This window comes from Chroicocephalus ridibundus, chromosome 20, assembly GCF_963924245.1.
Source record: "Chroicocephalus ridibundus chromosome 20, bChrRid1.1, whole genome shotgun sequence".
Lineage (NCBI taxonomy): Eukaryota > Metazoa > Chordata > Aves > Charadriiformes > Laridae > Chroicocephalus > Chroicocephalus ridibundus.
The window spans coordinates 4,150,971-4,163,666 of NC_086303.1; the positions used below are offsets into that span (position 1 = coordinate 4,150,971).

Consider the following 12,696-nt stretch of genomic DNA (forward strand, 5'->3'; position numbering starts at 1 on the left):
TTTGCGCCTTGCCAGTACCCAGCCTTGCTCCCGAAACCAGCACCAAGTCCTGCTGCTGCAGCCCGGGGAGAAAAGCCCCTGCAGCTTCCTACGGCGACTGGGGGCAGCTGCCTCCTGTCTTGGCTTCTCTCAAGAGCTGGCACCTTCTCCTGCGACAGCAGCGGGAGCAGAAGCCATGCGAAGCGGAGCAGCACGCAAAGCCCGGCTGGTTGCACACCGCAGCGCTTTTTCCTTGGCTTCCTGATTTTATCTTCTTTCTTTAAAGAAACCAGAAGCCGATGATGGCGAGAGATAGCCCGGGCTTGCACAGCTCACCCAGCGCGCTCTCGCCAGCCTGCAGCACCGCCGATCGGCCCGAGGGAGGCTTCAAAGCTGCCGGGGGCGTGAAGTCGCTGCCGTCTCTCCAGGCACCTTGCCCGCAGGAAGGTGTTCGGTTCCACCTTCACCCACCACCATCCGTGAGCTGCCACAGGGCTCCGGTGAGCGCAACGCGTCCCTCAGCCGCTGCAGCATCTCCCCTCCACCTCTGAGCTGGGTCAGAGCTGGCTGCCGAGGGCTCCCCGTTTCATCCCACTCTTGTGGCCCTGGGAAACGCAGGGCCGGAGCCTCTGGGAGCCGCCCGAGGGGATCCCCCAGCTGGTGGGTCCCACCCCAGAGTGATTCGGGGCAGAGGCTGGAGCTCAGCGAGGGAAGGGGAGGCCAAGGTCTGCTCTGGAGCAGATCACAAAGGGAAACTTTCGAGGCGTTCATACTTGTTCAAAATACTTTATTGCAACATCATACGGTCCTCTGATTCTCCCAGCAGCGGGACTCTTGCATGGGAACACCAAACCAGTTTTCTCTTAAATTAAAACTCACTTATATATAAAAAAAAACTTTTTGTACAGACAGGCTCTGTGCATCCCCAGCTAGCAGGAGTCAGCGGCAGGTTGCTCTTCTTGCCAAATCAAGCTGGTGGAAAAACAGCAGCCCCATCTTTTTCCACCTGATAAGACTTTTGTTTCTAGTGGCATCCAAAAAAGGGAGATTTCTGCCTCCTTTTCCATGTCCCCCACGGGAGGACAACAGCCACAGATCCACGTGTTCAGAGGTCACCAAGCAGCAAAGTCTGCCTCTGGCTTCTCTCGGTTAATACAATCCTACTATTTAATGGTTTTCTCTTAGAAAAGCAGCATTATTTTTTTTTTAAACGCCTTTTTATAAAAACTAACAGACAGGATCAACAACAACAATACAAAAATGCAATAATTGCTTTTCAACTCAAGTGTGCAGCAAGTTTTCCACCCGATGAGGATACAACTCGGACCCACGTGGATATTTATGCAACGCAGCCCCCTCCCGAACGCGATCCGAGATCCCTGCCTTGGAGGAGTGAAGATGCATTTCAGACTATAGCAGCACATTCAAATGTATTTCTTAAAACCTAGGTCTGATGTCTAAGCTACCTAAAAAAACAACCAGCTTCCAAGTGAGAGTCTCCCGTTGCCCAGGGAGCCAGGGAAGGGGACGAAGGGTGAAGGCACTCTTTCGGAAGGAGAGGAAACCAGCGTCCAGGCCCCACACCAAGGAACTGCAAAGTCTTCCTCCCTCCCTGTTTCCCAGCAGTTAACAATAAATTAAGCAGCCTCAGTGGGGCAGCGGGAAGCCAAGGGGATCGAGCCCAAGCCTCGCCCAGGAGGGTGCTCCCCGAGGCCAGGACTCCTCTTCTGCTGTCCACGCAGACGGGGAGCACGTCCCCCAAGCAAGCCGAAAACCCACAAATCCCAAATCTAACAGCAACAAGAAACAAGCCCCACGTTTTTCCCCTCCAAGCAGAAGCAGTCACGCCACCCCCCAGGAGCCACAGCGATCTGGCATGAAGCAATTGGGACCAAGGGGCCAACAAGCACCTGCTCCCTCCTCGCGGACACACGGTTCTCTCTCTGAGCCACGCGGGCCCATCGCACCCCAGCCCAGGGAGGGAGACTGGGGGGGTTACAAGGGTTTTGGTCACGTAGGCAAGGGTGAGAGACTCGCTATCCATGATTGATGGCCCTCGCAGGGTTGGAAGTCGTCACGGTAAACACCCCCGAGGAGAAAGCAAAGAGCGGCCAGCCGGGCTACGAGTAACACGAACTGAGAAACGTTTTACAACTTCATTTTAGGTCCTGCTCTCCCTCCCCAGCAATTCTTGTGCCCTGCCACCATGAAAATGGTCGCTTCACCCCAGCCACCTGCAGCAGCAGCAGCGAACTCCGCCAGCCCGGCTGCCCGCTCCAACGGACGAGCATGGATCCTGCTCCGCACTCCCAGCGAGCGGAACACATCCTCAGCCGGCGTCGGATGGAGGGGGCTAACGGATGGGGAGGGGGGACGCAGCAACGTTCTGGTGTCCAGGGCGAGGTCCTGCTGCGGCGGGGCCAGGCGGCTCTCGGGAAGGGGACGCTGGTCACAGGTTGATGTCCGTGACGTCTGTGGGCGTGCTGGTGGGCTGGCTGGCCGGGTACGCAGCAGTCTTGGCAGTGCTGTATTCCTGTTGGGTTTGGGACGCCTGTTTCAGGCTCTCGGCTAAAGCTGCCTCAATCTGCTCCTGACAGGCTTTCAGGCAGTCCTGCGGGAGAGGGAGCGAGACAAGAGGCCTCAGTTCCCTGTCACTGAGAGGTGGGAGCCTTATAAATAGCTCTGAGCAGCTGCTGGGCTACGTCTCCGGCCCCCGGAGCGTCTAAACACACAAGACAAAGAAGCCATTCGCCGACAAGGGGCATCTCCACCTTGTCTGTGCCTTAGGCCCCCTCCCCACGCTCTGGTTGTCTTCTCCCCACCTCCCTGCTTGACCACGTTCTCGAGGTACAGATGTTGTGCCCACCAAAGCTTCCCAAAGCAGCCGGGCTCGTGCCTGGATGCAGCGTGTGATTTCAGCATCACGGCAGTCAGCTGCCACTGGTGGCCAAGAGGGCAGAGCAGAACAGCTCTGCGTGGGCTGGTATCAGCTTTTACAACCAAGACCTCCCAGATCCACGAGCGGTGCAGCAGCGCGGGTGCACGCTTTGGAGCCCCACCTGCCTCCCCCAGGCCCTGCATCCCAGGTCCCCCGGGATCCTGCAGAGACGCTGGGCGCAGCTCTGCCTCCTCCCGTCCCTGCCCACGTCCCAGCCAGGACACGGGGAATCCCCGCTGGGTGTCCTGCCTGACGCACTCTCCATCACTTTGGGGATCTCAAAGGCAGCTGGACCCTCCCCTCCCACACCCAAGAGCCACCGCAGCCACGTGCTCCCTACAACACTACGCGCCATCGACACTGGGTCGTTATGAGAACGATGCTGTGGCCACGCAGCTTCTCGTAAGGGTTTTACCCTCCTGCTCTGCCCCCGGGGAGCCCCGCATGACTCACCCGCACCTCCCCGGGGCCCAGGGAACCCAGCGCTGGGGACACACAAACAGGAAGGTGCAGGGGACTGCAAGCAGCAGCATATCACTTATAATAAAAGCAAACCCCGCTCTGTTTTCTCCCCACACAAGCTGTAACCAGAGGAGGAAACTCTTTGACACCCGAGCACCATGACGCACCAAGAGCTGCAGGAGGCATTGCCAACAGGCGCAGCCCGGCCTGGCTCCTCCAACGCATCTCGGCTCTCACCGAGGGGCAAGAGGTGGCATTTCGCACCTTGCGGCCGGAGCCGAGCTGGACGCTATGGGGCCGCGAGCGCTCGCTGGCTATTGTCACACACTGAAATCTCTTACCAGGAATCCACCGCCAGTTCTTAGAAACTGACAGAGGATGTGGCGAGCGAAAATAGCAACGCCCACCTCCCCTTCCCCGTGCCGCTTCCCGTCAGCGCAGCCTCCAGCCCGCCTGCCCGCAGCCCCAGGGCGAGCTCGCTGCAGGGCCTCACGCCACGGCCAGCCCATCCCCGGGCTCCCCGTCGGCAATTTTGGCAGAAATGCTAAAAGCCAGCTTGGGCACAGGCAGCCAGGCTTCTTCGCTGACTGGCAAGGCCTCAGGGACTACCCGGGAGTCAGCCTGGCTTGCCCCAGCCTGCGTGCTCCCTGCTCTGAAGGGCAGTCATGCCATGGGGCTGTGGCTCAGATACCCAGTGGGGCTGGTTCTGCACCATGTGGGATCAGGACTGGTCCAGAGCAGCTCTAAGTCACACCTGAAACACTGGCACGGCCAGGAATGAGCCAGCCTCAGCGCGGCAGTGCAGCTCCCGCTGGCCATGGAGCCAGCACAGCCCTGCACCATCGTCCCCCTCCATCCCCACAGGCTCCCCGCGCCCCCAGCACCTCGGCAGCTGTGGGAAGGGGATCGCTCCTCCTGCCTGGGCAGGGGCTATTTGTGCAGCAACTCGCACCCAGGCAAGCTGCGGGGCAGAGCTGATGCCCTCTCTGGGCTGAGGAGGGAGGGGACAGGCCGGAGGGGAGCAGAGGTGTGCTGGGCTCCATTTCGGCTCCCCTCCCGCGGCGGTGCCCTCCCTGCTTCCCACCTGTTCCTCCACCAGCCCTGCCCCAGAGCAGGTTTCAGCCCCTGCCCCATTCACCGCAGCAGCTTGAGAGCAGCTGGCTGCACTGATTCTCTCTTTAAAAAGGCTCCAGCAAAAAAAAAAAAAAAAAAAAAAAAAGCAAAGCCACACAAAATAGATCAGGACACCCTCCTGCCCTGTCCCCTCCCTGCCTGGACAAAGCCTGGTTGCAGCCTCCCACCCGTTGTGGCATCGGCACCTCTTCCAATTCCCGGCGCTGCTGTCAGGGGACTGTAACTAACCCCACGCTCGGCTGCCGGCATTAGCACTCGGGCAGAAGAAAAGATCAAAAGGGGCCCCTGGCAGAAGAAAGGCTCCCGATTACCTTGCCACCGCAGGAGCGTCCTGGAAACAGGCAGCCCAGCAGGGCCCCCCTTCCCCTTTCAAAGGGCAGTGGAGGGGCGGGCAGGCAGACAGCCCCCACCATCCCTATGTCCCCAGCAAAGCCACTAATGCCAGTATCCCGAAACGCTTTGTGCCCTCGGCCCCCTTTCCACTGAGTCTGGGCACCTGCAACCAGACACCGGTGCAGGTTAGCAGATGCTGAGCCCGGCTTCTCCCTCTGCCCCATCCCGCCTTGTCAACCCGATCCCCCCAACACCTGCCCGCGCGGGGAACAGACGCTCCCCTTTGTGCTGCTTTTCAAAGGCTCCCGAGCTCACCCCGCTCGGCGCCGGCGGCGCTCGGTGGCCAGGAGCCGACTGCAGCCATAGGACTGACCAAAGGTGCTGCGTTTAGAGATGCTCACTCATCGCTAGCACTCCTCAAACCAAGGTCAGCATCATTATGAACAGCCTAATTTCCTCTCCCTCTAAGAAGAATGAGCAGCAGAAAGAGGAAGGGTTTCCACCAGATACAGCAGCAAAACCGCTTTGCTGTTGCCCTGTGAACACTCACCACCTCCGTGCCAGTGATGCTGGCCAGCAGCTCGGTGATCGCCTCGCCGGTGAAATTGTTCACGGAGATCGTCAGGCCGTGGATCGCTGCTCCGATACTGCCTGTCGCAATCATGGAGGGGGGGTACATGGCAAAAGTGTAGTCTACAGCCAGAACGGGGACACAAGGGGCAAAAAGAAGAAGCAGTTAACAAGGATGTACATGATAAGTTCTTGGGACTGCTATTTCCCTGGAAAACTAGAGAGGGTCAGACAAAGGGGTCTCTCCAGCTTATCAGAGAAAAATGGGGATGAAGTAACAAGAAACAAGCTGAGCATCAGAGCAGCAAGCTTCATTAAGTTATTTCTCTGGGTCTGTCTCACCAAAAGAAGTCCTGAAGATGAGGTTGCTCTAGTGACTTCGAGCGAGACAGACAAAAGCTCAGGTACAACCCTGCCTTCACCCTGGACACCCTCCCACAGTCACAGCCTGCGCAGCAAGAGTGGGTGGCACGGCAGCTTTGCTCTTTCCTGGAAACTTCCAGGCACCCACTAGGAGACCCCAGGACCATTATCCCACTTTGTCAGGGATAGAAAACATATCATTTAGTGGCTCCGGTTTGACCAGAAACCCTGGCATTCAGCTCCCCAGAAAGCCAGGGCGTTGGAGACCAGCCCCAGGTTACCGAGCAAGCCTGACTCAAGGCCAGCCCACCCTCCCCAGCATCCCGGCGGGTGGCTCCAACAGGAGCAGGCACCCACCTGTGGCACACAGGGCGATAAAGGTCTGTGCATGTTTCTTCACCAGCTCCATCTTGTCCTTAGGCAGCGGGAGGTGATGGAGGATGTGAGCCAAGAAATCATTTGCTATCACTGAGACCAGGTCCCACTTTAGTTTCTCCAGGACTAGAACTTCCCAATCCTGCAGAGTCAGACAGACAGACAGCATGTTATTCAGTGGGGCTTGGCCAGGCAGAAACACTCACCAGATTCAAGGTCAGATAAAGCCAACGCTTGGGGAAGGGACAGTAGGACAGTACCAGCCATGAGACAGGGAAGAAAAGAGGGAACATCCCTGCCCCGCGACTACGGCACAAATCCAGCCTTGAGCTGTTGCAAAGCCGGGAGTAAAGATCAGAAGAGGAAGCGATAAATCTGGTTTCTTCTTTCCAAGGTGCAGTCGGATTAGCCTTTGACGCTCCTCTGCTTTGCAAGGTTGCTGCAACAGCCCACAGAGGAAAGAAAACAGAGCAAGGAGCAGTAGGGACACCATTCCCATATTCTTTCTCCACTCCCAAAAGGAGAGGATGATGTCCAGGCTCCCGGGAACAATCCAGCTTGGGGCTAGCACCATTATGGCAAAGGGAACAGAGAAGCTCATCTCCCTGTGTGCCCCTCGGAGCCGGCCACTGCACTGACTCCCTCCTACAGCAGCTCTTTGGCCAGTGAACCACAGGAGGCAACAGCCGCTCTGCAGCCAGCCCCTCTGCACAACACGTTGAAGCAAGGGAAGGTGGGGGAAACACGGCTGAGCTTTCAGGGCTGCACCCAGACAGCCCAAGCTCCTGCATGAGACCTTCAAACCCTGCAGAGCTCAGGGGCTCTGACTAGGTGCTGAGGTCTCCAGCCCAACAAACACTGGGCACGTGGACCCACGGGAGGTGGTCCCAGGCTGGGCACTAGCATTTTGGCAGAACCTCCCCTACTCATCACACCTCTTCTCTGCCAAGAGGGCCTCTCTCATGCTCAGCAGAGCATCCCCAGCAGCCTCACAGGGGGAAGAGGCACTAAACAGCCACAATATCACCCACTTCTCCCACTGACTTAAAAGCAACAGCTCCCTGGTGCTTCCCAGTTAAATGCTGGTGGCTGCCAACGTCTCCGTCATTCCACGTTGTGGTGCTCTCTCTAAGCATCTGACAGAGATTTCTGTAATATCTTCCATGAGCCAGTCTCTGCACAATCTGCATGCTGGGGAACAGATGGTGGGAAGGCCGGGTGCCCCCCACAGATTTCAGCTGCAGCCTGGGCTGCTCCTCTCATCTGCTCAGCCTCTCGCAGGCTCTTCCAACTCTGGGCATTAACAGGGAAACTAACACCAACAAGGAAACCAAAGCACAGAGCGGCCATGGGCAAGCGCTTGGCAGAGTCACCACCCAGCAAGACCTAGTGTTACCAGGTGGTACCACCATGGTGGTACCAAAGCACACATCCAGCAAGGCATAAGCAAGGGGAGCCCCACAATTAGAGTTTTAGCACAGAATTTGGGACCCCTGCATTCAGCTCCCCACTTTGCCATCAATGTCAAGGTCTACGGCCCTTAGCCAGAGTAGCAGCTGAATCAAACTCAGAGACCACATTGCGTACTGGTCTCACTGGGCTGGACGGTTTTGATGTTACGCCTGGGTATGACCACGGCACAGACAGAGCAGTCTCAGGAGAGGTGAGAGCGGTGTCTTCCCAGGATTATTTCCCCTCCCATCCCAGCAGGAATGTCAGACAGCCCACACCCAGCCGTCCGAGCCTCTCTGCCGGTCTCAATTCTCCCACGTCCCAAGCCACAATGAAGATCTCTGGCCCCCAGTTTGTCTCATCCTCCGGATCAGCAACAAATCTGCTTTCAGCAACAGGGTCCAGGTATGCCAGACAGGCCACAGAAGATGTCCCCGTGTCCCTCCTCCCCGCTAGCAGAGGGTGACAGTGGCCCTGCAGGCGTGCTGGAAAAGGAAAACACTGTTGGAGCTGAAGCTCCAGGTCTGGAAGGACAGAGCTGAATTGGGATCGGTATCGGGTATCTCCATTTCAGGGCCTGGTCCTACCCAGCAGAATATCTATTCTTTTTCCAAGCAGTCTAGGATTACAAGGTCAATGCTGCCCACAGACGTGCCAAAGGGCTGCCAGAACAGATGGATTTGAAGAAGTGAGATTTTTCATAAGGGCAGATCTTCATTTTCTCTCCCTTCTTTTTTTTTTTTTTTAAACCCACTCTTGCCCCTTACACAACAATACCAGTTTTAAGTTGCTTAAATGAGCAGCGTTGCTCAACCTGCTCCAAACCCCCCATGAGGCCAAATGCACCATTTGCTATTTCACAGCCTGCACTTTTCCAACCAGAAAGCCACGCTTCGCTAGCGCACGCTCGCTAGCCTCCCATATGGATGGCCAGCCTGCCAGTCTTTCTATATTTTTAAGCCAAATTCACAGGATAAAAGCAAGAAGAAACCTAGCAATAAGCTCCAGAGCCTGAGGATCGCAGCACAGATCACCATGGGTGCCTGGTTCAGCAGGGGGATTGGAACAGAGGTGAGAGATCAGTCTTGGGTAAAAGAAGTAAAGACGGGTAGTGCTGGCCACTACTGCTACTCGTTGAACTGCAGCAACCCAGCAAGGTGACACGGGGAAAGAGCCGCTGGAAACAGAGAGCTCTGTGCGTCATCCCTACCTGTCACTCGTCTGCATCCCAGCAAGGGCGCAGGCTGTGAAAGGCGGCTGCTTGCTCGTGCATGAGCCCACTTTCTTGAGAAGGGGCACAGGACACTGCTGACACCTTCAGTGGTCACTGCCCCGAGGGTGAGAGGCCGAGGCAGCTCCAGCCTGACTTCTCCACATGAGCAGGGAGCATAGCCCTTCTGGAGACCCGGGGAGAAGGTCAAAAGGATGACCTGGAGATTGGTGCTCACAAAACAAACCCAAAAGGGATCACTACACCCAAGAGGAGAGCTCCTGAGCACAGAGGGGACACCATCCCAGCATCATGTGGGCTCTTGCTCCTTGCCTTTCTTCCCAGAGCTGCAAGTCAGCTACTGGGAGTCACCAGAGGCAGATGATGTCCACACTGGTGTGGCAGAGAGCCTGTCCCTGCTGCCTGTCCCATTTTGTCCTGAGAAGATCCAGGGTGCACGTCAGCTCAGCTGTGAGACCTCAACTGGGAGAAGCTGGCTCCTGCCGCACCAGGACTGATCCAGGACAGCAGCCTGTTCGTTTGCAATGCACAAAAGCAGCTCTTTTCCAGCTAGTACACAGGTTCGTCGCCTTCTTAAAAACCTTGTTCTTACAAAAGGCCTGATCCCGAGACGCAGCCGGCACTCGAAATGCCAGCTGAAGGCGACAGGCGCCAAGGACTGTCACCAGCTCACAGGATTTAGCTCAGGGAAGCCTCTCTCCTGCCAAACCACCCTGCTCCTCACTTCGCTCCTGCTAACCCTGGGGACTTCCCGCTCTCAGAGCCAGCATGTCAGAATCTCTGAATCACTTTATCTGTGGAAGAAGCAGAACAAAAGGCTGCGAGAGATAGGCAAGCAGGTTCGCAACAGCAGCACCACTCAGTATAGCAAACATCCTTTTCCTGGCATTTTGTTTTGCACCTAATTGAATCAGTCTCTGCCTGGCTAATGAAAGAGAGGAAGAAAGTGGAAAACGTTCCTTTGTTTCTCCAGCTTGCGGAGCCCACCCTCCTCGTGGAAGGGCTGCAAGCTGCCAGCGCTGCCCACCGAACACCCCATACCCAGGAACGCATCAGGTCCCCCTTCTGCAAGATCCCCCCCAGGCCAGAGCTCCCCACGCTTGGCCAGCATCTATAGGGGTGGAAATTGCACAGCAGCTGAGCTTCCCCTCTGCAAGCTTGCTCCCTTGATCTCTCCCGGCTGCATCCCACAAAAAAAGAAAAAAAAATAAGGAAGGAAAGCGGCAACCATTTCCCATTGCCTCCCCTGCTCTGACAAGATGATCTCAGAGCACAGTCCATTCACAGTGAAACAGCCTCAAGCCCCTGGTTGCTGCCTCCGCACCCTCTCACTGAGACAGACCCGAGTCACAAGCGGAGACTGTTTTACTCAATTTACAGCTCTGCAAACACAGACTGGGATGTGACAGTCACACCGGCTTCTCTCCTTTTCATGTAGTGACAGTCACTGTACATCAAGCTCTACCCTCAGCAACACCCACACACCCGCTATGCCTACAACCTCGCTGGCAAGGCTGCACAGGGAGCAGAGAGCCCCGCTCCTCCCTGCAGCAGCCCCGTCTGCAGGAGAAAAGGAAGTTGCGCTCACTGTTGTCACTCAAGTTGATAAGGTGCCATTTGACATTATCACAGACTTGATGAGACACCAGCAAAGCGGGAGCGGGCTGCACTCTGTTGTGCTCATGAGCTGACTCAAAAGGAGGATGGAAAGAGCTGCTGATGTTGCTGCTGGCCACCCACCCTACCCAGCAGCTGAGACACAGCTACAGAAATGAGCAGCCATGAAAGTCCATTTGCAAATAGGAAACCTGGGGCAAACGTTTGTTTCTGTCCCCTGACCAGAGCTCAAGGCTGGATGTCAAGGGTAAAGGTGCCAACTTCAGATGCAGAAACGGTCACATCTATCCGACCCATGCAACAAGCAGAAGGTAAAACAGTAAAACACAAGCATGTCGTCTGCAAAGGCAATGCTGTATCACAAACGAACATCCCTTTCTACTCAGCTGTTATCTCTTTCTCTTATTCTCACTCCTCATGGCCTGCTGTCACTGCTGCTCCCTTCAGTATCTCCCTAGTGGCTTGATCCTGCTTAAGATCTTTGCTGGGAAATACCTGGCAGTTTGCAAAACTGACTTTAGATCAAAGACATCAGAGGCAAGACAGTGTATTAGGGGCAAACCAGGCAGATGAAGGTGACCTACAGCCGCTCTCCCCAACCTTCAAGCAGCTGAACACCCTCTCGCACAGGCCAGAAAAGCCTTCATTAAAAAAGAAAAAAAAAAAAAAAAAGAAAAAAAAGAAAAGAAAGGTAGGTTAGATAACGCCCTTGACGGAAATCCAACTTCCTCCAAATGGACAAGTCCCTCGTTGCATCATTTCCTTCTCCCTAGAATAACTTCATCAAGATTTTATTTCAAGTGTGTCCTCTCTAAACCACTGAGCTGGTGCCAAGCATCCCTGCAAGAGAAGGAAGCAAACCTACCGGGAAAGTGAGCCAGCTTCCTCCGCAAGGCCAGGGAGGACATGCTGGAAGCTGAAATGGCACCGATCCATGAGAAGAGGCCAGGATGCACCATTGTCCAAACCTTGATGAAGAAGCTCCCCTTCCCCTCCCCACCCTCTTCCACTGCAAGATTGTGAAAGAGAAGTAACATTACCACAATTAGCACAGAGGAGGAAAACAGCAGCTTGCCCTGGTTTTGTAATCAGGGTATTAACTCTTGTCAGGTCCCAAAGCGAAGACAAATCCTTCACATATCTTCAGATGTCACCTCCACTCCCTCTTTACACTGGGGAGCAATGGGAGACTGGAGTGGGATCTACCCCAAATAGGGTTAAACATCTACCAAAAGAAGCCTTGTGGCGGGCAGGAAAAGACGATCACCAGATCAGGGCTACAGAGCATCTCCTGCACAGACATCGGCAAACGCCTCAGCACCTCTCCTTAAGGGCTGTGGCTGGTTTGTTTGTGATGCTTCTGCTCAGCCCTTGGGCTAGCACTGATTACCAGGAATAAACCCCTCCACTGCCCAGTGGTCATGGCCATCCCCTTGGGAAAGAGAAAGGGGATTCAATTCGCCTGAGAAAAGCTATCTTTGGCTATCCCAAGAAAGGACTTTTGGCCCCCAAAATGAAGCCATTCTTGTCCACCTCAACTGCATATTGATTACAGAGTACAACGATGAAAGTGCTCCATGCCAACTGTCCAGCCATGCCTTATGTTGTGAGCGTCCCAGGATCCTGGAGGGGACAAAAGTACAGAACAGAGAATTCCAGCACTGAGACCTGCACAATCACAAGTGAGCAAGGGGCAGCAGACAGCACTTTCCTTCTCCATCTCCACCTCAAATCTGCCAGGAGGAGGGAGAAGGGAAGATGAATATTGTGGCACTGCTTAGCCACAGCTTCCTGCTGACAAACCTCTGGGGGGAACAAAAAAAGACTCCGAGCGAGGAGGCATTAGCATTTCAGAGCAAGAGTGGAGGAAAGCCTCCAGGGATGGTGCACACGCTCTGCCCACCTGCACATCTCCCAACTGTTCTCCTTTGGAGGGAGCTTGCTACAAACAAAGTTCAACTGAAAAAAAGCAAACCCTCACCAAGAATTAATCAACGAATAAATCAGACTGAAATACAGCTGGGAGACACAGGAGACATGTGCAATGCACCCACCAAGTCCAGTGCCTTCTAGTCCAAGGTCCACGCTGCAGAAATCACTAGGATTTGCTGCGATGATCTCCCCTAGTCTGCAGGGAGGATGACAGCAGGACGGCCTTTAAAGTCTGGATTGGAGAGGGAGATGGAGGTGACCTTATCACCCTCTACAACTACCTGAAAGGAGGTTGTAGAGAGATGGGGGC

General features: G+C 55.4%; 1 protein-coding gene across 3 annotated transcripts in view; it reads right to left on the reverse strand.

The window, feature by feature from the left end:
- Positions 1-749: 749 nt before the first annotated feature.
- The window catches only part of CCND3 (cyclin D3), a 47,717-nt gene continuing 35,770 nt past the window's right edge, over positions 750-12,696 (reverse strand). For all 3 annotated transcript variants that reach the window (XM_063356488.1, XM_063356489.1, XM_063356487.1), the window contains exons 3-5: positions 6,137-6,296; positions 5,397-5,539; positions 750-2,590 (exon numbers count right to left, since the gene is read on the reverse strand). In XM_063356488.1, the coding sequence (XP_063212558.1) occupies positions 2,429-2,590; positions 5,397-5,539; positions 6,137-6,296 (465 nt within the window). In that variant the 3' untranslated portion in view covers positions 750-2,428. The remainder of the gene's footprint in view (positions 2,591-5,396; positions 5,540-6,136; positions 6,297-12,696) is intronic.